This window comes from Haemorhous mexicanus, chromosome 4 (assembly GCF_027477595.1).
Source record: "Haemorhous mexicanus isolate bHaeMex1 chromosome 4, bHaeMex1.pri, whole genome shotgun sequence".
Classification (NCBI taxonomy): Eukaryota; Metazoa; Chordata; class Aves; order Passeriformes; family Fringillidae; genus Haemorhous; species Haemorhous mexicanus.
This window is the reverse complement of record NC_082344.1, coordinates 32686410-32710843: the sequence shown is the minus strand read 5'-3', so window position 1 is coordinate 32710843 and position 24434 is coordinate 32686410. Positions and strand designations below refer to the sequence as shown.

General features: G+C 45.0%; 2 protein-coding genes across 3 annotated transcripts in view; one reads left to right on the top strand and one right to left on the bottom strand.

Moving 5' to 3' along the window:
• Positions 1–18404, top strand: part of TNKS (tankyrase) — a 129727-nt gene extending 111323 nt beyond the window's left edge. The window contains exons 18-27 of one of the 2 annotated variants that reach the window (XM_059844353.1): positions 1153–1341; positions 2641–2914; positions 3571–3653; positions 5404–5524; positions 6152–6249; positions 7626–7700; positions 8903–9008; positions 9856–10042; positions 10813–10969; positions 12977–18404. In XM_059844353.1, the coding sequence (XP_059700336.1) occupies positions 1153–1341; positions 2641–2914; positions 3571–3653; positions 5404–5524; positions 6152–6249; positions 7626–7700; positions 8903–9008; positions 9856–10042; positions 10813–10969; positions 12977–13063 (1377 nt within the window). In that variant the 3' untranslated portion in view covers positions 13064–18404. The remainder of the gene's footprint in view (positions 1–1152; positions 1342–2640; positions 2915–3570; positions 3654–5403; positions 5525–6151; positions 6250–7625; positions 7701–8902; positions 9009–9855; positions 10043–10812; positions 10970–12976) is intronic. The other variant, XM_059844354.1, reaches the window with a different exon arrangement.
• Positions 18405–18478: 74 nt separating this feature from the next.
• On the bottom strand, positions 18479–24171 carry DUSP4 (dual specificity phosphatase 4). Its single transcript, XM_059844355.1, has 4 exons — positions 23763–24171; positions 20861–20997; positions 20230–20449; positions 18479–20091 (listed from the first exon to the last, which is right to left on the bottom strand). The coding sequence occupies exons 1-4, from the start codon at positions 24154–24156 to the stop codon at positions 19706–19708; spliced, it is 1137 nt and encodes a 378-aa protein (XP_059700338.1). The 5' UTR covers positions 24157–24171; the 3' UTR covers positions 18479–19705.
• Between the last annotated feature and the right edge of the window lie 263 nt (positions 24172–24434).

Here is a 24434-nt window from a genome sequence, read left to right as displayed (position 1 = left end):
GGCATCCCACACTACTGTCTGAGCTGTCATCAGCCTGTTCAGATCTCTGTGATGGGAGGTAGAGAGGAGTAATGGTTTTACAAGTTCATAGCTGGCAAGATTCACAAGCTCTGCCTTTTCCTCACAAAGTTTCTTCAGTTCTCCCACCCAGTACTTCATGCTGTGTGTCCCTCAATAGGGCTTTCTGTGACAGAAAAATCACAGGAACAGTAGTTGCTTTAAAAGTTTGGCAGAGAGGAAAAATCAAGTTGGCAGTATTTTCAAACCACACTTGTTCAGAGACCAAGCTGTTTTATGAGCACTGCAAAGAGTCATTTAATTGCCATTGAGGGGAAAAAGAAGATCCATTGGCAATTCTTTGTGCTTCTGCTTGCAGTTTCAGTGTTTCATGCTCCCACCCATTCATTTTGACTACCTGCTTTTTTTTCTTTGCTGTCTTGCACAAGAAGGATCTACTGGTTAGAGGCAGGCAAAAATTTCATTTGTCAGTTTTCCCTTATTTTTACTTGGGAGACTTCAAGGACAGTATATTGATGAAAGCGTGGGGTTATAAGTTCATTACTTTTATAACCCATGTAAAACAGCTGTTCCTTGTGACACTCGTAATACATTTTATCAATTACAGCTCTCATAAATTATGAGTAAAGGTAGAACAGATCTGTGATGCCACAGATGAGTTCAAAGTCTTGCAAGAAAGAAAGTACAAGGACTTCTATGTACACACAGGGGTGGCTCAGTAGCACAACACATTGATCTTCAGATATTCTAGTATTGTGTCACAAAAGTTGCAGCCCAGTAAATCCACCAGTTCAAATTTGTTCACAAATAATTTTGTTATGCAGGGTTAAGTATCATGTCTGCTCCTGCAGCTGGCACAAACTTCATGCCGTGTACTTGGGGTGATTTACAGAAATCTGCTTCTCTGCCTGATCCCAATTCTTCTGTGCTGGTGAATGGTCTGGTAGTGCACAGACAGAGATGACTGTGGAGCTGCAGTATGAATTGGTATCTGGAGAAGTGTGCTGCTCCTGTGACACAGGAAGCAGAATGAGTTACAGGCAAGAGAAACCACAAGAGTTTTTAGGCATCATTACCTCCAGCATACAAAAAGGAACGTATGTTTTACCAGTGTCATGTTCTTGTGTTTTGCAGCATGTGGACATAGCAGCACTGTTGATTAAATATAATACATGTGTAAATGCAACAGATAAGTGGGCATTCACACCTTTGCATGAAGCTGCACAAAAAGGAAGGACACAGCTCTGTGCTCTGCTGTTAGCTCATGGAGCAGATCCAACCATGAAGAACCAAGAGGGTCAGACACCCCTAGACCTGGCAACAGTAAGTTCATGGCTGCTCTGGAGGATGTACTCTGCATATTAAATTCATTTCCATGGCTCCATGGCATCAGCAGTCCTCAGCTTCCATTGTGCTGAGGTGGAGAGAGAAGGGCATCTCCTGGGTGCCTCTTTGTGGCTTTTTATCCATGGGACCAGGTATTTTCCTTTGGCTGAAATCTCAGCATGGCTTGTGGTTTAAGGTTTGCTTCTCCTTAAGTATTCACTCCTGGGATCAATCTCCTCATTTCCAGAAATAAAACTCTCTGAAATGTCCCTGATGATGTTGCTGATTATTTCTTTGAACCTAGGAGGAACACCAGATGGACCTTTAGAGGAATGGGAACATTTGGTGGATTGTTGCGCTCAGTGCTTCCATATTACCTCAGTTCCTTTTTAAAAAATTAACTCCAAAAGAACATTCCAGAGAATTCATTCTACCTCTAAAATTTGTAGGTGGCTATCAAACTTTTTCTAAAACTGGCTTCTGTAAACTTTCTTTTGAATGGTTTAAAAGCCTAATAAGGTTTTATGAACATGTATGCCCCAGCTTAAACAATCTTGATGGAATAGATAATGCAACCAAATTGGATTGTGTCTGGTCTCAGTGCAAGTATCTTTTAGGGTTATTGATTTATTTATGGAGAGTTCAAGAAATATCCTTCAGAGTAATCTGAGCTCTAGAAAACTTGCTTTGCGATGAAGGATATGAAAATTATTTGATTTCTCTGGGGGAAAATAAGGGTGTCTAAATCATGTTCTACAAGAATTTTTAAGGAGGAAGTTCTTGAAGAAGAGGGTGTTGTTTAATTTAGTCAATAAAGGCTAAATCCAGCTGTTGGCTAAGATCATACTTCTCCTGAGCTGCTGTTTTTTTTTTTTTCTATTCTAACCCAAGAGTTGTGATTATAGCGAAGGCAGTGGTAGTATGGAAGGCAGGGAAGCCTTGTTCCAGTGCACCTGAAGTTGAGCCTGACAGAGGAATTAAGAAGTGGCATTTCCTGTCCTAGGTTCTGAAGGATTTCAAATAAAGTTGCCCTGGCTTTAGCCCTTATAAAGCCATTCTGCCGGAAAAAAATTAGATGTAGCTTCTTATATACCTTTAGAAATGGGGAGAACTTGATGCACCTTGTCTTGAGTGGAGAATCAAAATATTCTTGCAACTGTGAATTCCCCTGTAACAGAAGCTGGCAGTTTTCTAAGGGGGACCAGAACAATCAAATAAAACAATTAAAAATTATTTCCAGAGATCAGTGATTTGTGACAGTAGGAGCTCATGTTGGGTGTTCTTTCTGTTTTTCAGGCTGATGATATCCGAGCTCTGCTGATAGATGCAATGCCTCCAGAAGCTTTGCCTACATGCTTCAAGCCTCAGGCCACTGTTGTCAGTGCCTCTGTGATCTCGCCAGCATCTACACCGTCCTGCCTGAGTGCTGCCAGCAGCATTGATAACCTCACTGGGCCACTGGCAGAACTGGCTGTAGGAGGGGCATCAAATGCTGGGGATGGAGCAGCAGGAACTGACAGGAAGGAAGGAGAAGGTGCATTTGCTGCTGGACAAGATTACATTGCCAGAAGTACAGTAGTTTAGTATCAAAATAGGCCTTGGTTTATCTGAAAAGCATTTCTGACTAGCCAGAAAATACTGTGCAGTTTGAACAGTTATCAGTGTTTTAAAGTGTTTGATGCTTGTTAACTGTTCATTGTTAACTGTTCGTCTGTGTTGGCTATCAGTCATTAGGTCTGACTACAAATGCAGATCTGATTAGGTGCCCAGATGTTCATTGACTTCATAAAGAAAATCCAGTGAGAATTATTTTGATGAAAGAGTTATGATTGTGATGGCTGGGGATTTTACCAAGGTTTTTTAAAACCTTTGATTAGTGTCTGGAGTCCATGCTTTAGGTCAGAATCTAAGGGAGTCACCTAGCAAAAATATACCCACCCTTCTTTTCCTTCTCTTTGCAGTATGAGCCTGTATTTGTCACAGATGGTTTGTGCTTTTAATAGTTGATTCTGAAGAGGGAACAGTGATGAGCTTTGCACAGAGCTTTGACACAATGGAAGTAGATTGTTTATTACAGACATAGACAAATTGATTATAAAAAGAATCAGAGTCTGGAATTTAAGAGAATCAGTGATATTGCTTGATTTTTTTTTTTTTTAAGGAGGTTGGTTTGGTTTTTGTTACTTCGGATGTATAGGATGTAAAGACTTGTTTCTTTTCTTACAGTTTCTGGTCTTGACATGAACATTACCCAGTTCCTAAAAAGCCTGGGTCTTGAACACCTTCGGGACATCTTTGAGACAGAACAGGTAAGTGGCAAGCCTCATCTCTATTTCTGTGTTTAGGAGATAAACTAATGTAATAAATTTGAGTGACATTTTCATTTTCTAATTAAAAGAGGGAAGGAAAAAACCCACACTTTACATCTACAGAAAAACAAGTGTGCTCAAGTTTTCTTTCAGTTTTCTGCAAATGAATTGCCAGATACAATATGGTGAAGTTGCAAAACCTATAAAAATCTTTTCTTGCTGGACTCAGGTGTCAAATAGCTTTCACTTACACATACTCAGTGACTGCCAGTTTGGCTTGTATTCTGAGAGTTATTTTGAACCTTGTGAACTTTGAACGTGATGACTATAACACAGTTAGGTTCAAATGTCACCTGCATTTGTCCTTCCGCAGTCTTGACAGCCAAACAAGCCTTTCACCACCTGTAGTGCTACATGTGATACTTTGGTTAGATCTGGGAACCCCCCCCCCCCCACTTTGACTGTATGCTGAAATAAAAACTTAGCATGGGAGTAGTCACACTACTGCATGCAGAAGCTACATTTCCTGTTAGGTTAGGAGCATGGCATTAACTGGGTTTTGCCAGGCTAACTTTCAAAAGTCATTGAGAAATAGGAGAATAAAACCTGCAGATTTATCAGTAATTGACAATGTATGAAAAGGGTACAACTAATGTAAATTTCTCAAGCATTCATTAAGTTTTACAGCAGAAGTACCTGTAATGTATTTGTAGATTTCTTTTATGTACCATTTCTTAAATTTGACGTGTTGCAGTTAAATAGATCTGTTTACATGACTGAGATGGGTGTACATGTGGAAGTGAAAGGTACAAGTGAAAGAGACTGGTTTGATGATTATTTTTTCCTCTGGCCTCTGCTGCTAATCTTTTATTGAGGAATCAGGAAACAAAGGTTTGAAATCTGATGTGTTGTTTACAGTTCCAGCTGTTTCTATGAAATGTTCAAAGATAAAATACCACAGAACTTTTCCCCTTCTGATACATGAAGCATAAGCTCTTCTCTTTAGTTTGGAACTCCTTCTGTTCGGAAGGAAACCAACCTCAAACCAACCTATGCACTTCTCAGGTTTTATTATTATTTTTCACACCTTCCTGTTGCCTAGCTGGTCTTGTTCTACTTTTGCTTCCTTGACTCCTAACCTGTTAGGAGCTTCCCCTGCTAATAAGATTTAACAATGCAAATCGGATTCAATATATTCATCATTTTGAAATCATCAAGCTCTTCTTGTGAGTTTCTTTGTAGAAAGAACAAGCTCATCTTCTTTAAGCTTATTCTTTTAAGCTGGTTTTCCAAGCACTGCCTTCATGTACACTTTTTCACCTTGGCTCATTATTAGTAAGGTTGTAGAATATTAATTTCTGCTTGTGTAGTGAAAGTAATGAATTGTACGATGCTGTGAAACGTTGAATACTTCAAAAGCACTCCCATATTTGTGCCAGCATTTCAGTGCATCCCCCTTCTGCCTAAGTAAAAATGTTTGTGAGAACCTTCTTTGAGAACCAGCTCTTGTTAATTGGTGTGAGAGAAGTGAAAGTTTTGACCAACTTCAGGTGTAGCAGCTGGGTATGGTCCTGTGATAGAGACAGGTTTGCCAGAAGGTGGCAGCAAGTAGAAGTGAAGCAAAACATTATCTACCTTTATGCTTTTGGTTGCACCATGAATACTTTCCAATTTCTGAAGCGATAGGTCTCCAGCCTTGAAAGTCAGGCCAGGTTTGACAAGTGATTTTTGTGATCTTTCACCTTTCCAGATAACCCTGGATGTGTTGGCTGACATGGGGCATGAGGAACTTAAAGAAATTGGGATCAATGCATATGGACATCGCCACAAATTAATAAAGGGTGTGGAGAGACTTCTAGGAGGTCAGCAAGGTAAATATGACACTTTACTGGCTAGTCTAAGTGTAGCACACAGGAGGCTCCCATAAGTCACTTTCTCTAAATGTCGACATTGTCACCAGACTGAAAGAATCTGAATGTCAGAAAAGTGTGTTTGCTGCAGACATGGTGGCTGAGTGGGTTGTGATAGCTAAAGAATATATTAAGAAGATACCAGACCGAGTGATCACTTGTCTTTTCAGAGAATAGATACCCCTGAGGCAGCTTTGGAAGCTGTTCCCATTTCTCAAGACCCTGTTTCACCCAGAGAGGAGCTTTTGGATATGATTTGCCCTCCATACCTACCCACAGGCCAGTTATATCCTGAAGGATAGGCCTGATAGGGTTTTAGCTGCCCCACGTTTCTATGGAAAGAGGAAGCAATAAAGGGCAATTATGTCCCCCATGCATTTTTCTTCTCTCTTCTAAAGCCTCTGTTGCTAAAGAAGGCACTTTTTTTTTTTTTTTTTTTTTTTTGAGGTTGTGTTTATGCCTTGTGTTTATTTTGCATTTCCTGGGCTGGGGTTGTTTAAGAAGAGCAATGGTGATGATGGATATAAATAGAGCCGGTATTGGTTTTTCCTGTTGATTTTTGCTCCTTTTCATTCCTTCTCTTTGCAGGTACCAATCCTTATTTGACTTTCCACTGTGTGAGTCAGGGGACCATTCTCCTTGACCTTGCTCCTGATGATAAGGAGTATCAGTCCGTAGAAGAGGAGGTAATCCAAGTCCCTTTCTTAATGCTTCAGGGCAGTATATTTTTCTTTCCTCTGATAACCTGTCAGAGCTAAGTGTGCAATATGTGTTGAAAGTGCTAAAATAGGCTGTGGTGTATGAATTGCATAGTTCTGATAGGAAGTTTAGGGTTCTTCATTTGTCCTTTCGTATAGAACAATGATAGAAATAATTTTGCTCTGTCCTGCCAGTTTTTTTAATAAGTGGTCTCTGCTCACTTAGCATTATTTCAGTTTTATTTTGTTGTTGTGTTTTGGATCTTGTCTTGGATTTTGTCTCATAGGGAGGCTTTGCACAGCTTTCTGTAATTAGGTGGACCTGTGAGAATTAAAAGCTCTGTGTGAAACCAAGGCATCAAGGCCTTGCAATTCTGTAAGCATTTTCTGTGAACCAGCTTGTTTTCTCTTGTCTCAGTGGCTTAGTTAATCTGTAACCCAGATAAGCAGCTCTTGGACAATTGAGAATTGACTGTAATTTTGCCTCCCACACACACACATGCTCTTTTATTTAAGTAAACTCCAGACACATACCATTTTGAAAGCAAAAATCATAACAGAAAAGAGACTTCCTGAAGAGTTGTGTTTGGTAGAAACTCCATTTTACTGTGAATTTGCTATTTGTGTCATGTTCCTACACTGTAGCACAGAAGTGTTTGGAGTAATTTAAAAAGTCTAGATAGTCAGGATTGCTGCCAGCTTAAATGGGCATATTTTTTATTAGTAACTTCATAAACTGGAGTTTGTGCAGATCTTTTTTATAAACTTTTCTGAAGGAAAGGGTCGCTTGTCTGCCATAGTAAATTGCAATATTTATTTGAACTGTTACAAAATATTGTTGCTGTAGCTATAAATACTTCTCTGAAAGACACAATGAAACTATTTCTGAGTAAATCAGAAATGCTTTTCTAATGACATAGGAGAATTTACAGTGCAGTAATTTCCCTAATACTAAGAAATGCAAACTAAACTTATTAAACTTATTAAAATTGTTATTACTATGAAGTGGTCTTTTTGTATATTAATTCTCAAATATTGGTTTTTCTAATTTAAAGAAGGTTTCTAGTTATATATCATTTTGATAGCAAGTACCATTATTCTATTTTTCTTATGTGGATTTTTATTACAAGATTGGATAATTGCATCATTGGGTGCTTGAGAAATTAGGGTATACCTCAGTCTAAAATAGAGGGGGGTTTTGGTTGGGTTTTTTTTGTGGCTTTTTTTTTTTTTTTTACACCTTTTAATTCATTTTCCATCAAGACTGACTGTTGTTGCTAGTGATATACCGAGACATTGCATGAATACTTTGCCTTGCTAGGAAGATTTATGTGCTGAACATTCAGTTTTGGGTTTTTATGTAGATGCAAAGTACAATCCGGGAGCATCGGGATGGTGGAAATGCTGGTGGGATCTTCAACAGATATAATGTCATCAGGGTAAGTTTCAAAACCTCTCAGTTTTCTGTGGTAAAGTATGTTAGTGTTTATACCAGCAGGCAGAATCAGTTTAATGATTTGCTCTTTTATATTTAAAGTTCTTTGTTGAAATGATATTGCAGGTGCTAAAATGAATGCATGCTCTGCACGGGGAATGAGGCAGAAGTGTCTCTTGGGCTCCTAAAGGAGTCTGAAGGACTGATGTTGAAGACAGGTGGTGAAGAACCTGACTGAATTTCGGAGCCTAAAACTTCTGGTTTTGACCCTTGCAACACAGATTTATCTTTTTTTCTCAGTGTAGTATTTTCTTGCCGTTTTAAAGGAGATTTGGGGTCTATGTGTATGAAAGGATGATCATGACTTCTAAGTTTCTATCTCCCTATGCAACTTTCCAGCTTGACACCACCTCCTTTGCTTTTGCCAACTAGAAAAATGCATTTTCCAAGCCATGGTATTCCAGAAAATAGTCTTGTCTTTCTGAGGGAAAGTACACTTTCTGGTTTCATTTTCTGGGGAGCAGGAAATAGAGGGAATATGAACAGAACTTGGTTTCTGAGCTTCAGCAAACCTGTGCTGCCTCTTTGAGAAGTAAGCCTGTGCAGAGCCTTTGCAACATGATCCAATAGATCATGTGTCCTGAAGTAAACTCTTCTTCCATCCAACTCCCAACCAATGGGGAAGTCCTTTACAGAAACCTCAGTGGTATTAAGAGCATGTGGCTGGAATTATATGGATAGGTTAAATAGCACATCTCATTATTTTTTTATGAAAAGAACCAAAAGTTGGTTCTTCTAATAAAAAATAAACCTAAACTAGATAGCAAGTTTCAAAGAGCTAGACAAGATTGGTCAACAGAGCTCAAAGTAGGGCAGGAAGGAGTTTCAGTTTGTAGTTCTTTGTGGTATTGAAGGGTCTGTGATAAGAAGCCTGAAAGTTGTCCTTAAACCTGAGGACTTAGACTGCATTTTCACAGTAGTTTCAACTATTTGTAGGTGTGGGCTACAGAGTTGTTGGAGAGACTTCAGCCTTGCGTGTGGAACAGCCATGGGGCTTTTTCACAGCATTCATGTGTCTTCTGTCAGTTTCCCTGTCAAATTAATGTGAACTCTGTGAAACTAGATTTCATTTCAATTGCAATTCAAATACATTTGAGATTGAAATGTTATGGTAACAACATGGTTGGATGTGTTGTTCTACTGCAGATTCAAAAGGTAGTGAACAAGAAGTTGCGGGAGAGATTCTGTCACAGACAGAAGGAGGTCTCAGAGGAGAATCATAATCATCACAACGAGCGCATGCTGTTTCACGGTAAGGAAGCAATGTCTCTTTGGATCTATTGGTATTTAACAAAAAACCCAAACCTTGCAAAGACCCACAGGCAGTGTTATTGTTGTGTCACCATCCTATGCTAGTAATTGTGTTTCTACACTAAAAATGCAGGGGGTGTGGGGGTGGTGGAGTTACTCTGTGTGGTAGCTGCAATCCAAAAAGCTACACTAGTTAAGAAATACTTTTATAATGTTTTGGTTTCTTAAAAAAGAGGAAGGTTTTTTGCTAAGCTGTATCTTAGTAATTTCCAGTAAAGATGCTGGAATGATGTTACATTGCTGTGAGAAAGACATGGTATCTTCTAAATGAGGGGAGCAGCACACAATAAAAGTGTTTTACCCTGGTGCTTTAGGCAAGCATCACGGAAAGGAATCAAAACCAACCATGAGTTTCAGCAAGATTTCTCTAGAAATGCCTGCAAATAACACTTGCCTGAAGGTCCTTCTGTCCTAGATTCTTCTGTGATTCTTTATAGGAAATTGGTTTTGGGTATGATTGTCCTGACACCTTGCCCCACCTTAAGCAGTGCTGACTCCTGGAGAGGGTGTGCATTGACAAGATAAATTGCACTGAAATGTGAGTGGGAGGAAAGCCGTTTAATGAGATCTGTGAAATGAGTAAGAAATGAGTCACACGTGGGATTTTGGTATATAATGATAAATCCCACACATCACTGCATCCTGCTGGGTATCGCCCCCTTGCAGCTGACTGAGCACACTTTCTGGTATTTAATGGTCTATTTGAGGCAGATAAACACCTCTTGACATTGAGTCTTGTGTTACTATCCAGCTTAACAAGTATGTGTCTTTTTGTGTCACTCTTCTAGGGTCTCCTTTTATTAATGCTATCATTCACAAAGGATTTGATGAAAGGCATGCATACATTGGAGGAATGTTTGGAGCTGGAATTTACTTTGCTGAGAACTCCTCAAAAAGCAACCAATATGTCTACGGAATAGGGGGAGGAACTGGCTGTCCCACACACAAAGACAGGTCCTGTTACATCTGCCACAGGTAGGAATCCAGCAGAATTGCCCACAGATAATTTTGCCTGTCCTGGTTTTTATGATCCTGACACAGGGTGGCATGCAGGCAAAGAATGGCCACTTGAGCTTGGTCATGGCAGGAAAAAGGCAGTTTTCTTTTTGTTAAGGTTGAACAAAAAGGAATATAAATGCAGCAAGTCCCACAGGAAGGTCAAAAATTACATCTAAGCATGCAGTGAGTATAAATCAAAGTGAGCAGTGGCTCAGGAAAGAGGCTTGAAACAGCAAGTTTGAAAATGAAGAGTCAGGGGAAAATAGCAATTAAACTCCAGGCACTCTCAGGACAAAAGTGCAGTGCAAAGTGGTGGTGGTCAGCAGTACAGTGTGGTACTGTGGATCAGATAATATTGGAGGTAAATAATTTTGGAACAGGCCTTAATTGCACCTGTGTTTTGTCCTGGAGTAGATCAGTGTGTTTCTCACACTTTGACATCTGTCCATTCCCTGCTGGTAGGAACACAGAGAGTTTCAGCTTCTTTCAACAGCTTTATATAAAATGAGCTAGAGCAGGCTTCCATGTGAGGGCTAAACAAACTGTGTGTTTTCCCTTCCGAGTGTCATGAAAGATTTTTGTGACAGGTTTTATACAGTCTTAGAACTGGTTTCTTTAAGTGTTTCTCTAAACAGATATGAGAAATTAATTGTAATGAAATAAACTCAAAAGACAGAAGTCCTTCTGGAATCATGTAACTCCTAGTAAGATATTTGAAAATGATACTCTCTTTTTTTTTGTTTTAGACAAATGCTCTTCTGTAGAGTGACCCTTGGCAAATCCTTTCTTCAGTTCAGCACAATGAAAATGGCTCACGCCCCTCCTGGGCACCATTCTGTTATCGGCAGGCCAAGCGTGAATGGACTTGCCTACGCCGAGTATGTCATCTACAGAGGGGAGCAGGTAGGTGGCTTAGCTGGGGCTGCCTTTATGCAAGGACAGAGCCTGGAGCTGGAGCTGGGCTCTGCCTGCTTTCCAGACCAAGCGTGCTGTGGTAACACTGCTGATTAGGTTGTTGGGTTTTCTTTCATGTAAATGGGGAAATAAACAGTGAACTGTATCTAGACAGCAAATGCTACTCTTGTCCTCTGATCTGCTCTGATTTATGCCATGCAGAATTGCCTAATTTCCCCTGTGCAGCACTGATGGAGTCTGTTAAGAATTGTAGTTTCTCTCAGTAAGCTGTCTTTCTCCCATTGCATTTTAGTGGCATTACTGCAGTATCAAGGTCAGATGCATTTTTGGGGCTCCAGTACATCTTGAGGATTCTGAACTTTTTACCTGTAGATTGCCAGCAGTGGCAGAGACTACTCTTAAACGGCAGCTGGAGTAGCACAGGAGTCTTCAAAAGTTAATTCTTAATCTGAATAACTCAGCTAGACCTTGACTCCATAGAAGTGTTTTGCTTACTACCGTGGGTGGCTCCCAGATCACCTGATCAAACTGAATAACCACAAATTTGTGATGACAAACATCCCAGGTCCTGAGGGAGCTGGCTGATGGTGTTGCCAAGCCACTCTCTATCACACCTTGAGATTACCTTGGTTGGTTGGAGCATGCTACTAATAATACCAAGATTATGGGCTTGATCTCTGTATAGGCCATTCACTTAAGAGTTGGACTTGGTGGTGTCCTTGCAGGTTCCTTCCAACTCAGAATATTTTGTAGTTCTGTGATATTTGAAAAGTCATGGCAGTCAGGCAAGGACCCCAGTGAATGGAAAAAGGGAGACATCACTTGGATTTTTTAAAAGGGGAGAAAAGTAGACACAAGGGAACTACAGATAGGTGACTCTCACCTCTGTAGCTGGGAAGATCGTGGAACAGATCCTCATGGAAGGCACATGCAAGACCAGGAGGTGATTCAAGACAGCCAGCGCAGCTTAAGTAAGCACAGATTGTGCCTGACCAGTCAGGTGACCTTCTATGATAGAGTGACAATTATGGTCTCACAAAGCTTTCTCTTTTTTGATCAAGCAAGCCCATCTCTCTCTCAGCATCTTCTTTATCCTGTGCTCTCTGCCCCTATCTTACTGGTCCTTTGCTGAACTTGGCTCCAGCTTGTTGGCATTTTTCTTGTATTGTAGAACCTAAAAGTTGTGTGTGGTTTTCTAGATGTGGCCAAGGGAGTACTGAATAAACAGCAGTCGCTGCTACACCAGGTGATTTACCACAGGATGCTCGTAGCCTGTACTGCTGCCAGGACACTCTACTGATTCTGCTTTAGCTTGCTGTCTCCCAAGGTCCCCAACACCTTTTTAGCCGAGTAGCTTCTCATCCTGCAGTGTTACAAGGAATTCATCTCAGGTTCCTTTGCCCTTGCTGGATTCCATGAGGCTTCTGTAGGCCCAGTCTCATCTGTTGAGGTTCCTCCGAATGGGGCCCTGCCCTCCATCAACTCTAGCTTTGTTCTGGGACTGAACTGGCTACCAGCTCTCTCCAGGAAACACTAGGCAGATGGACAGATGACTTACTGGGTCATGTGCTTTGAGTGGGCCAAGAATTTTACTGCCAGTAAAGGCCTTTGCAGGTTACATTGCAAGCTGTTGTTCCTTTTGAGGTCAGACTTTATCAGTCGTCCAAAATTTTTGAGGAACCTAACAGGCACTGACTGATTTGTAGGATTAGCTAACAAGGAGAGTAACTCTGAATTCCTGTTGCACACAATTTCTGGCAGTGACTGTGTGGAAGAAACATCTTTCTCTTTGTGTATTAACCAAGGTGTTAAGTACATCCAGCAGTTCCACATAGTGCTGGCTAGATTTGAAATAGCCACTTTTTCTTGCATGCTGTGAACATAGATCTGGTTCTTGTGCTGTCCTTCCTTGTTACTGTTTAGTGCAAAAACTGGAACTTTCTGAGTTACCCTTGCATAAACCAGTTTTTTTTTTTTTTCTTATTTTACTTTCAGGCATACCCAGAATATCTCATTACATACCAGATTGTGAAACCAGAAGCTCCCTCACAGACAGCAACAGCAGCAGAACAGAAGACCTAGTAGCTTCAGAGCAGTGGAGAAGGATGTGACTTCAATCTTGGACTGGATGGATACATATTTCAGAAAATCAGTATCACATAAAATTCTTAACAACCTGGAAATAAGCTGTATGTCTTTTATAAAGTAATGCTGTCTTGATGAATATGATAATGAGTAACTCTTGCATACTCAACTGCTACTGTTCCTCTTGAGGAAAGTTTACAAGGGACTGCCTTTTAATAACATATCTCAGGCTCCTAGTCTCTGCAGATACCATGTGTAAAATAATATTGTTTTGATCTAGACCTTGGGAACATCATTGTGCAAATGGAAATCTTTATTGCTGCCATCTCACATGTTAAAATTTCAGACACTACTTTTCTAATTATTTTATTTGCAATAAATTACATTAAGCCCATCATTTTCTTTTCAGCATACACCATTCATTTCCTGTTTTCAAGAGATCCTATTTATTCTCCTTTTGTATTCTGAAGTTGAGCCAGAACTTTCTTGAAAATATTTTGCACAAAGTCAAGTCGACTAAAATCATTAACAATGCAATATAAATTTCATCTGAGGAGGGGCTAGGTCAAGTTATTCAATATAGGGTTTTATTTGCACACCTCTGAGCAAATGATAACATGAGTGAGTGTAACTTTGGAGTGGAAACAAACGATGTCAGTTTGCTGCCTTGTCTGTGTGAGTTTTCTGGGGGAAGCCCTGGGAAGTGTTTTCAAGGGTAAAACCAGCTCTTGTGCTTAGAAGAATTTCATGAAACAGGTCTGTGCCCTCTGCTGGCATCTCTAAAAGAACATTTTAGAAGGCTTCTGTTAAGTACAATGCAGCTTTTGAAATGTTCTCTGGTTACAGCAGGGTATGGTTTTGCTGGGAGGAGCCGGTGAAAAGTTAGAAGATTTCATACAGGAGGGTGTATCTGGTTCATGTCCCTCTGTAAGATAAGACCCAGCAAATGGGTTTTGGGCTGGTAAGGGAGAGTGTATTACAGCAGTTTCCTGTCACATCTTTGTGTGTGACATCACAGTTGAAGAGCTTAAGGGATTTACAAAAGTAATAATTTTTTTAAATATCGATTTTACATTTTGATGAGAACAAAATTTTAACGTATCAGCTGGCAAGCAGATTTGTTTGCAGGTATACCAGAGAACAAAGTTAGGATTTATTCACTTAATACCCTTCTTCCCAAATTCCCAGGTTTATTTTGCTGGGTTGGAGAAAGTTATTTTTAAGCATTGAATAGCACAGCATCAAACAGTTTCAAAAGTCCCCCTCATGGTGGATATGGATTTAACAAAAGTAGAAACTGTTTCTTTTTTGTGGTGTTTTACAGTTTCAGAGAAGGTTGAAGATCAAGACTTGTTAATTTTTTTCCTAAAAAACCTATACCAGGAGATGTGCTTCAGTGTTGACCATGTAACATCTGGAGGAAAAAAATGTTCCTTTGGACACAACATGTGGTACATGACCCTGTCAACCAGCACTGTTTAGTATCTGATGATCCAGTTCATGCTTTCAGGTTTTATCCCCCTTACAGCAAGAAAGCAACAGAATAGTGTGCTCTTAGTTCATAAAAATATACTTGCTCCCCACAAGTGGGATTTTGCTAATGTGTTTGTATAAAACAGACTTAATCCTGAAGAGCATTTCACTTTCAGCATTAAGACAGAACATATTTATTTTTAATGTTAAGGCACTAATGTTGAAGCAAGTCATCCTCACAAGAAATATCACCCACTGTAAAATCAGTCATTTGATGCAATATGGCTACCTGAACATCATCTGTTTGTAATATCTCTAAAGGAAACCTTAGAAATAGCAATACTCCAACAGAACTTGAACTCTTACTTTTCTTGAGCTGACAGTGGATATATGGTTCTCGCTTCATTTTGTGATCTGATTAAATATGTAGCTTTGAAGTCCCAGCCAGGCTCTAGCCTAGTTGTCCTTTTAAACAAGTTTCATTGATAAAATTGGGTGCTTGTATTTTGGCTGCTTGTTTCATAGTGTTAGAGGATTGCAAAGATCACCACTAGGCTTTGAAGCTTTGTATTCACCATTTAAGTTTGGGGTTTGTTTTTCATTTAGTTAATAACTTGAGTGAGGGGATGTGCCTATCTGCTCTAGGGTTTCAGAGAGCGACCAGAGCGAGTGCTGCTCTCCATCCCCAGTTAGACATAGTTTTAAATGGTGAAACAGCTGTGCTGCTTAGGTGAGCAAAATGGTTAATGTGGGTGTGAAAGTTAAAAGCTTTACATCTTTCATAAACAAGAACAAATCTAAAAAGGAAAACCCCACTGAGCCCACACCGGATGCTGTTCTTGCTTGTTGTTTCCTATGTGCTGGTTGAACTAATGGCTAGTCTGGATTCATTTTGCAGCCTGAAACTTCTAGAAGATAAAAATAGCCTGGAGGAGACTGAGGGGAGACCTCATTGGGGTTTTCAACATCCTCACGAGAGGAAGTGGATGGGCAGGTACCAATATCTTCACTCCCATGACCAGTAACAAGACTGGAGGAAACAGCATGAAGCTGAGATTAGGAGGGAGAATTAGGTTGGGTATTAGGAGAAAGGATTTTCACCCAGAGGGACCCCAGGGAAATCGTTATAGCACCAAGCCTGATAGAATTCGAGAAGCTTTTGTACAGCACTCTCGGGCACATGGTGTGACTCCTGGGGCTGTCTTGTGCAGAGCCAGGAGTTAGACTCAGTGATCCTGATGGGTCCCTTCCAACTCAGCATATTCTGTGATTCTACTTTCCAGTATCTTTGAACTGCCAGTGTTAATGTTTCTGATGTTCTGTGCAGAGTAAAGGTGCTGTGTGAGGAAATAATTTTGCAGTGGTTTTTGTCTCGTAATGATGTGATCTCATATCCGTTTGTGGCCAGACACAGAGGAATACCCAGGCCTGATGATGCATCTGTGTGTTGCAGACACCTGTGCAGGAGTAGCGTATGTTGTCATAGCTGCTCTTACAGTTCAAAACAAAGTGAGGATCTGCCCGTCAATACCAAAGTTGCCCGTTAAAATCCCGGCAGTGGTTGTGGTGCTTTTGGCAGGCTGTTAACGGTACAGACGCTGCTGCTTCAGCTGGGGGAGTTAACTGCAGCAGGACCTTATAAATTCTGTGACCCCATAAGCAGGCAGGTGCTGCCTCCTGAGAAATGATGTTTTTGACCTCCTGAGAAGAGCAGTCCCCTGATACAGGGATGCTCATTTTGCAGCATTGGGTCGCCAGTGGGAGGCACAGTAGGAGCTGAGGACTTAAGAACACTGGGCTAAGAGCTCATAGGCTTGGGACACCAGGGACAGAACTTGGTGTCTGCTGGCACAAGGGACAACGTGTCTCTCAGGCCTGTTGATCTTTGTCAATGTCCCTTTGAGGCAGCATTTTGCAACTTCTATGTAGTTTCACAACAGGACCCTAATAGGTGAAACAGAAAGAAGTCACCACCTAACAAAGGAGGGTTCTCTCCATTGCTGAAACTGTTTCCATGAGACTGATGACTTAGATACCTGGTGCAGAGTGACACTGCATTCTGATTGCTGTCAACAAAACTTTTGTTAGGATTAAAAGCAGACAGTACAGTACCTTAATAAGGTATATTTTGTTTTTTCATTTTTATTTTTATCTACCAGTTGTTCGATCCCAGCTCCATAGAGACTGTTACAAACCTCTTATACTAGTTCCACTGTGTTGCAGTCACTATTGGTTTTCTAACCTCTGTTTTAAGTGTTTGCATGAGATGCAATTGAATCCCACTGCATTATGTAGCAGGAATTTATTTTGCCTGCAAACTTAAACTTTGCTTGTTTGTTATGGGAGTACCCCAAAAGAAAATTCTACACTGAAGCAGAGAGAAAACCGTGCAAAATGTTCTGCACTGTTGGCTGTGGTGGCCAGCAGACACAGAAAAGGGATGTGGTACATGAGAGGGAGAGTAGCTCCTGGAGAAAGGCACTTTCTTGGCTCTGGAAACCAGCTGCTCCTGCTGTTTGTTCTAGGTTAGAGGAGGTGTCTGCTCCCTCTAAATGTGTGAGGTGATGAGGGATGCAAGCATGTTGTGCCACTGCATGGCCTGTGAGAGCTACTTAAGACAGTGGCAAATCTCAAAAAAGCCTCCTGCATCCCTGCAATGATAGCAGTTTCTGCACAGTTCATGCATTGCCTGCAATTTCCATATGGGACTGCTAACAGAAATTCCCCTGAACAGGATTTTTCAAGATGGGTAAAAAGGAAGGGGCAAGCCACAAAACAGATTAGTTTGAACATTGCTAATCATTCTCAGAAGCTGAATGTCAGGAAATATGTGAATTTATTTTCAGTGGGATTTCTCTGTTTCCATGCTGCTTTGCTACAGAAAGTCTAGCTCAGAAATCCAAGAGGACGTGCATCTAATGCATGCTTCAGGTATGTTAGGCTGAATATTTGTGCAGCATTGTAAGCTATGCTGCAGCCTGGATAGGGGAGACCTGGGAAAGCACATACTCAGTTCTTGTCTCATGTAGCAACTGGCTTGTGAACCTCCACAGACTTGAATCAGAGTGATCAGAAGTGGTGGCTTGGTACAGTCCCAGAGCGTGTTCTCCTGGTCTTTCTGATAGTGGCAGGACAGATGTGCAGAGAGGGAGTGGCAGTGTTCCCACCTCTCTAAACTCAGAGGAGATGTGGAACCCGGGGCATTGGGGAACACTGTATTTGTGTTAGAATCTCTGAAGCAAGGTGATGAGCCTGGGAATCTGTAGGGGACATGGGAAGCAGATGCATTTCCATTACACTGACACATATGCCTGTCAAGTCACATTATCTGACTAGCTTTGATGTATCGGTCTTGCTGAACGTGTTGGTGGCAAGTTTTAGTGCTGGTCCCATTAATTACTAATGTAGATTATTAGAATCTGTTATTACAAGATAATTTTGACACTTTCTTAACAGCTGCAGAACTTGCTTCAGCTTTGGAAGTTGAAATGGGGATTTTCTGTGCTGCAGTCCCATGAGCTTGTGCTTTGTCATTCCTAATTGCTTTCTCTGGCAACCCAGATGGCAACGTAGCTGGGGGTTGAATTTCTAGACCTTTTTTGTGTAACTTGTTTTCATAACTAGCCCTGTATTTGTCCTCTCTTGGTTGCCAATTACCTGGAGCTGGGATATCATTTATTTATTTCTTCTTTTACCTTCTCTCTCAAAGTTGAAGACGATGGGCAGTTTCTCAGCCTACCTACATGGTGGACTTTAGGTAACATCTCTGTAACAACTGAGTTTGATCTATAAGTGTGCTTGGCTAAATGTCTGATCTGCAATACTTGTAATAGTTTAAAAGTCAATAAATACATTTTTAACAGTTGCTCTGTGAAAATGGAATGTGTGCACAACCTGCTGCTCTGTCTTGGTTTTAGGACAAATTTGCTCCAGCCAAACTGTTGAAAACAGTTTTATTTTTATTTTCTCCAAACAATGTTTTCTCCCTCCCTCAGGCAATAAATAAAAAGTTAATTTCTAGAAAAAAAAAAAAAGAACAAAACCATACATATGTACATCAGCCACACAGGCATCTTGTGTGTTGGACTGGGCTGGAGGGAAGGACAGAGGTAGGGTGGGAAATAAGGCTCCAGGTGGGTTGAAGATGAGGCATTTTCAAGGCTTGGACCAAAAGCTGCAGAAATGTTGCACAGGTGAACAAGACTCAGCACAGGAAAAGGGCTGGTCATGAGGTGGGAGAAGCTTGAAAATGCTGGATGAATGACACCTCTGGGCCAGCCTGTCCTCCACCCCACAGCTTCTCTCTTCCATTACAGCCCACCCATGTCCCTTCCTGCTTCTTTTGGAAGAAGAGCAGCAGTGGGAGCGGTGGAGAGGAAACTGAACAGAGTAATCAAAAGCAGCCCAGACTGCTGCCCCAACACCTTCTTTCTCATCTTAAAGCCACAGGAGTTTGGACCTAAGTTTTCTAGAAACCAGTGATCCACAGAGGCAAGAAAAGAGGCATTTCAGACTACATCTCTCCCTCCAAACCACTTCCCAACCACAGAGATTGCTCTCCCCCTGGAATAGGCTCAGCTGGTGACTTGGCAGATGCATGCCAGCTCCAGCCTCATCTCCCCAGCCACTGGCAGGGCTGAGGTTGGGTGCAGGCAGCCCTATGGCACCACTCCTGCTCGCCCCGAGGCCCTGCCTGCAGCTCTGCTTGTCTGAAGTGTACCTGGCTCAGGTAAGCAGCACCCACCACACACACAGAGGTCTCTCTGCAAGAGGGAAGGCTGCTGCACAGTAAAAACAGGGAATGCTCCCTCGTCAACCTAGGTGAGCTGGGGTCAGAAACATGGGGAGAAGGGGAGGTGTAAAAAAACAAGGCAGTAAAATAGGGATGGAAACACGTGAAGACCAGGCACTTTAGGAAACCCAGTATACTATTTTTTTCCTCCCCCAAAGAGCCTGGACAATGTCAAGGTTTGTGGCTTTTACAACTTCGTGCTTTCAAAACATAACAATAAAAAGCAAACAAACCAAGATGAGGTAAGAAATTTCTCTACGAAAAAGATGGCAAGTCCAGGGTGAATGGCAGTGTCTGGCACTATTGCTTAACATCACAGGGCTCCGTGCCCCTGCACGCCCGGCACTGCCTGCCCCGCTGGCCTGGGCCCTGAGCTAACAGCTGGGCGACGTGGTGATGGGGCTGTGCAGGTAGGGCAGGCTGCTGGGGGTGGCATGGACACCAACAGACACCGGGAAGCTGAAGACAAACTGCGAGGTGGGGGTGGAGGTGGCCTTGCCCCGCTCCCGCAGCGTCCCCGAGGGGCTGACGGCCTCCACTGCGTATGAAGTGGCCAACACCTGCGACTCGAACTGCAGCAGCTGCCCCATGAAGCTGAAGTTGGGGGAGATGATGCTCCGGCGCTGCTTGACAAACTCGAAGGCCTCCTCTAGCTTGACACGCTTCTTCATCATCAGGTATGCCAAGCAGATGGTGGCCGAGCGGGAGATGCCAGCCTGGCAGTGCACCAAGACACGGCCACAGCACTCCTTCACTGAGTCTGGAGGGCAACAGGGGTGAGACGTGAGACCCACACCCTGCCACCACGGCCCAGCCCCTCACCAAACCTGCAGGTGGTGGCTGACCTCCCTCCCACCGGTGCCACCAGTGGACACAACATCTCTGCACAGGCACTCACCAATGTACTCAATTGCCTCCATGAACCAGGAGCTGATGTCAGCTTTGTGGTTATCCTCCACAGGGATACACTTGTACTGGTAGTGCCCCTCAAAGTGGTTGGGGCAGTCTGAGGAGACGTTCAGCAGGGCTGTGATGCCCAGCGCATCAAGCATGTCCCGCCGGGCTGCGTGGTAGGCGCTGCCAAGGTAGAGGAAGGGAAGGATCTCCACAGGCCCACCCTGTGACAGAGGAAAACAACAGGTTGACCAGGGGACGTGGGAGGCAGGACACACATCCAGATGGCTTGGAAACATGGAGCTGCTCAGCAACCTGGCACCTGATCCAGGGCCCTCAGAAGAGGGAGCAGAGGCTGCCTTCCTGAGGTGCTAAACCTGTTTCAGCCCTTCCTCTCCCTCTCCTTGTCCTGTTTGGAAACAGGCAGGTGTGGGTTAACAGGATGTGGGCTTGTCCACTCTGTGGGGCACACAAACCGCCTGGGCTTAGGAGGACCACCATGCTTTCCCATGAGAGGAAAGGAAGCAGGGCTCTGGCTCCACAAGCCTCAGCTGAGGGAGAGCAGAGAGACTCCTGTTGGAGCAGGTTGCAATGCTGAAAGGGCAGTGAAGATGGCTGAGCACTTTTAGACATACCTGGTCATGGAAGGGGGTCCCACAGGAACTGCAGCCCAGATCCAGGGGCTCAGCGCTGGTGGGGGGTGACACATTGCTCAGGGACTTGGTTTTTGCGCAGAATTCAGGGTACTCCGAGGAGAAACGCTCATAGCCCCCTGCAAGAGGAGAGGCACGAAGTGTTATCCCAGACCGCGTTCACAGGACTGCAGAACGGCACAGCCGGAGATGCCCTTGGCCACTAGATGATGCTACAGCGATGGAGAGTGGTCCCTGCCCCAGGAGGAGCAGTCAGGCTCTCGGCAGCAAGGGGGGAATCCCCAAGGCCCCACCAGTCCCTTGGAGCAAGAGCACCAAGAGCAATGACCTTGGCCACCCAAAGTCTCTGCTCCAGGGTTCGGTCCCCTGCATACTGCCAGCCAAAACTCCAGACTGAGGCCAAGGTTGCTCTCTGAGACAATGAAGAGAGGATTTTTTCCCATTTAAGTCTGAGTGTGCTGGAAATAGCTGCTCCAAGGCAAAAGACTGTTCAGTTCTCATCTTCCCTTGACACATCATTTTGTGAAAACAGACAGGCAGGTCTCCCATTCCCAGCTTGACATTCCAGCTCAGAGATCCCGAAACAACAGACCAGGAAAGCCCTGGCTCTGGCCAGGTACAGCCAAGCTGACCCCACAGCCAAGCTGCCCTCTGAGAGAGGTGTCTGCTGCTTCCCAAGGACACAGGTGCAAGCTGAACGTGGAGCAGCTTGCTGCTCTGCCCTGCTGCCAGGGAGATAAGCACAGGGGATGTCAGGGCTGCGTTGTGGCAGGCAAAACAAGAGCAAATCCCACTGAGTTCCCAGGACAGGGAAACTGCAGTGTTGGCCTGCCAATAAACGCTTCTGGTGAGATTTCCTTCTCTCATTCAAATCAAACCAACAACCCTGACATCCTTGAAGGGTCTGACTTTGAGCCTCGAAATCAAAGAAAATCAAGTATTTTACTATCACCACAGGACTCCAGCTGGATCAAGCCCTGACACCCAGGATGGTTCCTGAATACTCAAACCAACTGCAGGACCTATGCCTGCAGATTTCAGCTTACCAGAACATACAGCAGGACACGTCCTTCTTGTTCAGCCTTAGCTCAGAGACTGCCCTGAACAAGGCTGGATATTCAAAACAAAGGATGCAAGCGTCTCAAGCAGCCCAGGAATCCCTAGGCAGCTAGAGCCCCCCACTGCCAGCATCCCGGTGTCGTTTGTGGTTTCCTCCCCTACAAAAGGAAGGGCTCTAGTACCTTAAAGCAGAACTGTGCAGATTTATCACTGCATTTGCATTGTCCCTCCCACACAGCCAGGACAGTTTGCAGAGGCTTCATTTCCCTGGCCTGACATCCCTTTACAGTCCTACTGCTTCGATTTGAAAGAGCATCCAAAACCAAGAGTCTTTGTTAGACAACTTCCAGGGATCTGCTCCTAAAATCCCTGGATCTACCACATTGCACTCCAGTGGTCATCACACCATGAGAGGGAAAAGCTGCCCAGGGTGATGGGCAGAAACATCTTGGAAAGAACGGTTCTTGGAAAGAAAAAGAGACCTTTTCAAATGCTTCTCTTCAATGAATCTCATCAGATTCATTGATCCAGCAGCTCCTGGCTGTTCACGCCAGCCCTGCACGGTGTAGGAGCCAGGCAGAGCAGGTGCCCATGGCCAAGCAACCCCCAGCCAGGTTGTTTCACAGGGGACCTGGCAGCAGCCTGACCTGCATAAAACACTTCAGGGTCTTCATTGTGACCTGACAAATGTGCACTTGGGCACGCACAGCTCTGGCTTAGTGTAGATCTCATGGAATCTGAGCAAGATCATTTTAGTGGCTCTGTGGAACACAAGAAGACTGTAGTGCTGAGACTGAGTCTCTTGGAGCCCATCCCTTAAAAGGGCTCCCATTCCAACCAACCTCCCACGAGAACCACAGAGGCACCAGCAGCTCTCAGCTGACAAAGGCCACCCTTGAAGCAGAGCAAGGCACATTTCCTGCCACATGCGTGGCTCCACCACCACGCTGGCTCACGGTGAAGGAGCCTGCTCCTGAGCGAGCCCTTGCTGTGCAGGCACTCCCGCAGCAGCACATCATATCGCATCCCGGGAACAGCTCCTGCTGCTTTTACTGTATCTAGTACAACTGAAGTGCTAGTTCCTCCATCTATCAAGCCTCTTAATGGATTTGCTACTCTGCATACACATCCTCACCCCTGCTGTAAGTAAGCCAAGGAATAAATTGACTCTCAGGCTGTAAACAAAAAAGAAAAAAGCCCCACAGAGCTCATCCAGGAACCCCAGCTGAGCATCCCCCGCCCCTAAATCAGCTCACGGCAATTCTCAGGACCAGCAGCTCCAAATGTGCACAGCTTCCCATTTAACACACGGCAGAGGGGGGAAACCCTGATCCCTGCTGCAGACGCAAAGGGAGGACAGAGGCATGCCCGGGTTTTCTGCCCGCTGCAAGGGGGACATCGCCGTGACAGCAAGTATTTGACCCTGCACAAATACCTCCTCTGCACCGTGGGGCTGGGGATGGACGCAAACAAAGCGTGGGGGGATTCCCCCTCACACACTCACTTCCCTCAGGTCCTGGGCAGGGCCACGGCGCCCGCTCGATGCCCCTGAGCCGGCTCAGACCGCCCGGGCACCCTCGCTCGGGGCTGACGGCCGCACTGCGACCGTCCCGGGACCCCAGCTCCGGGCGGCGCACCCCGGTGCGTGCTGCCCCCCCGCCGGCTCCCAACTTCGGCAGGACGGCCGGCCGGAGGCGGGAGAAGGCAGCGCCCTGCCCGAGGCGCGGCGAGCCCGGAGCCCCGTTCCCGGGCGGGGGCAGCCGTCCGCGGCCGGTTCCCCCCCTGGTTCCCGGTGTCCCCGCCGCCCGCTCCCCGCCGCCGGTACCTGCCAGGAGGCGGATGTCGGCGCGCGCCGTGTCGCGACGGAGCGCGCGCACCACGAGCGCCACGGTGCTGTCCTCGCGCAGGGCCTCCGCGCGCGGGCTGCGCTCGTCGTACACCACGACGGCGGCGTAGAGCCCGGCCCGAAGCCGCGCCCGCACCTCGCCCTCGGCCGGCAGGATCTGCTCCAGGCTCACGGCGCCCTTGGCCCGCCGCCGCACGATAGTGTTGCAGCGCACGTTGAGCGCCCCGCGGATGTGCCCGGCGCTGTGCGCCAGGAAGGGGCGGCAGTCCAGCACCAGGCACCGCGCGGCGCCGCCGGCCCCGGCCTCGTCGCGGCCCACGAGCCGGCGCAGCGCGCTGCCCTCCATCTCGCGCAGCCCCTCGGTGGCCACCATGGCGGGGGGAGGGAGGGAGCGAGGGAGCGAGCGCCCGCCGGGCCCCGCGCCCGCCGCCCGCGCCGCTCGCGCACCCCCGCGCGCGCCGCGCGCAGCCTTTACTACCCGGCGGCGGCCGGCGCGCGCCCCCGCCCCGCCCCGCCCCGCCCATTCGCCGCGCGCCGGGGCCGCATGAATGGAGGGGAGGCGGCGCGCGGGCCGGGCGACGTCACCGCCTCCATTCACAAAAAAAGAAAATCCGTCCGCGCCGCCCGCCGGCCGCGGGTTGTGAATGGGGG

Coding starts and splice junctions, on each gene's coding strand:
- DUSP4 (XM_059844355.1), bottom strand. CDS start 24,156: ATGGTGGCCACCGAGGGGCTGCGCGAGATGGAGGGCAGCGCGCTGCGC. Junction 20,998..23,762: donor CGACATCCGCCTCCTGGCAG/GTACCGGCGGCG, acceptor CTCCTCTTGCAG/GGGGCTATGAGCGTTTCTCC. Junction 20,450..20,860: donor GGACCCCCTTCCATGACCAG/GTATGTCTAAAA, acceptor CCTCTGTCACAG/GGTGGGCCTGTGGAGATCCT.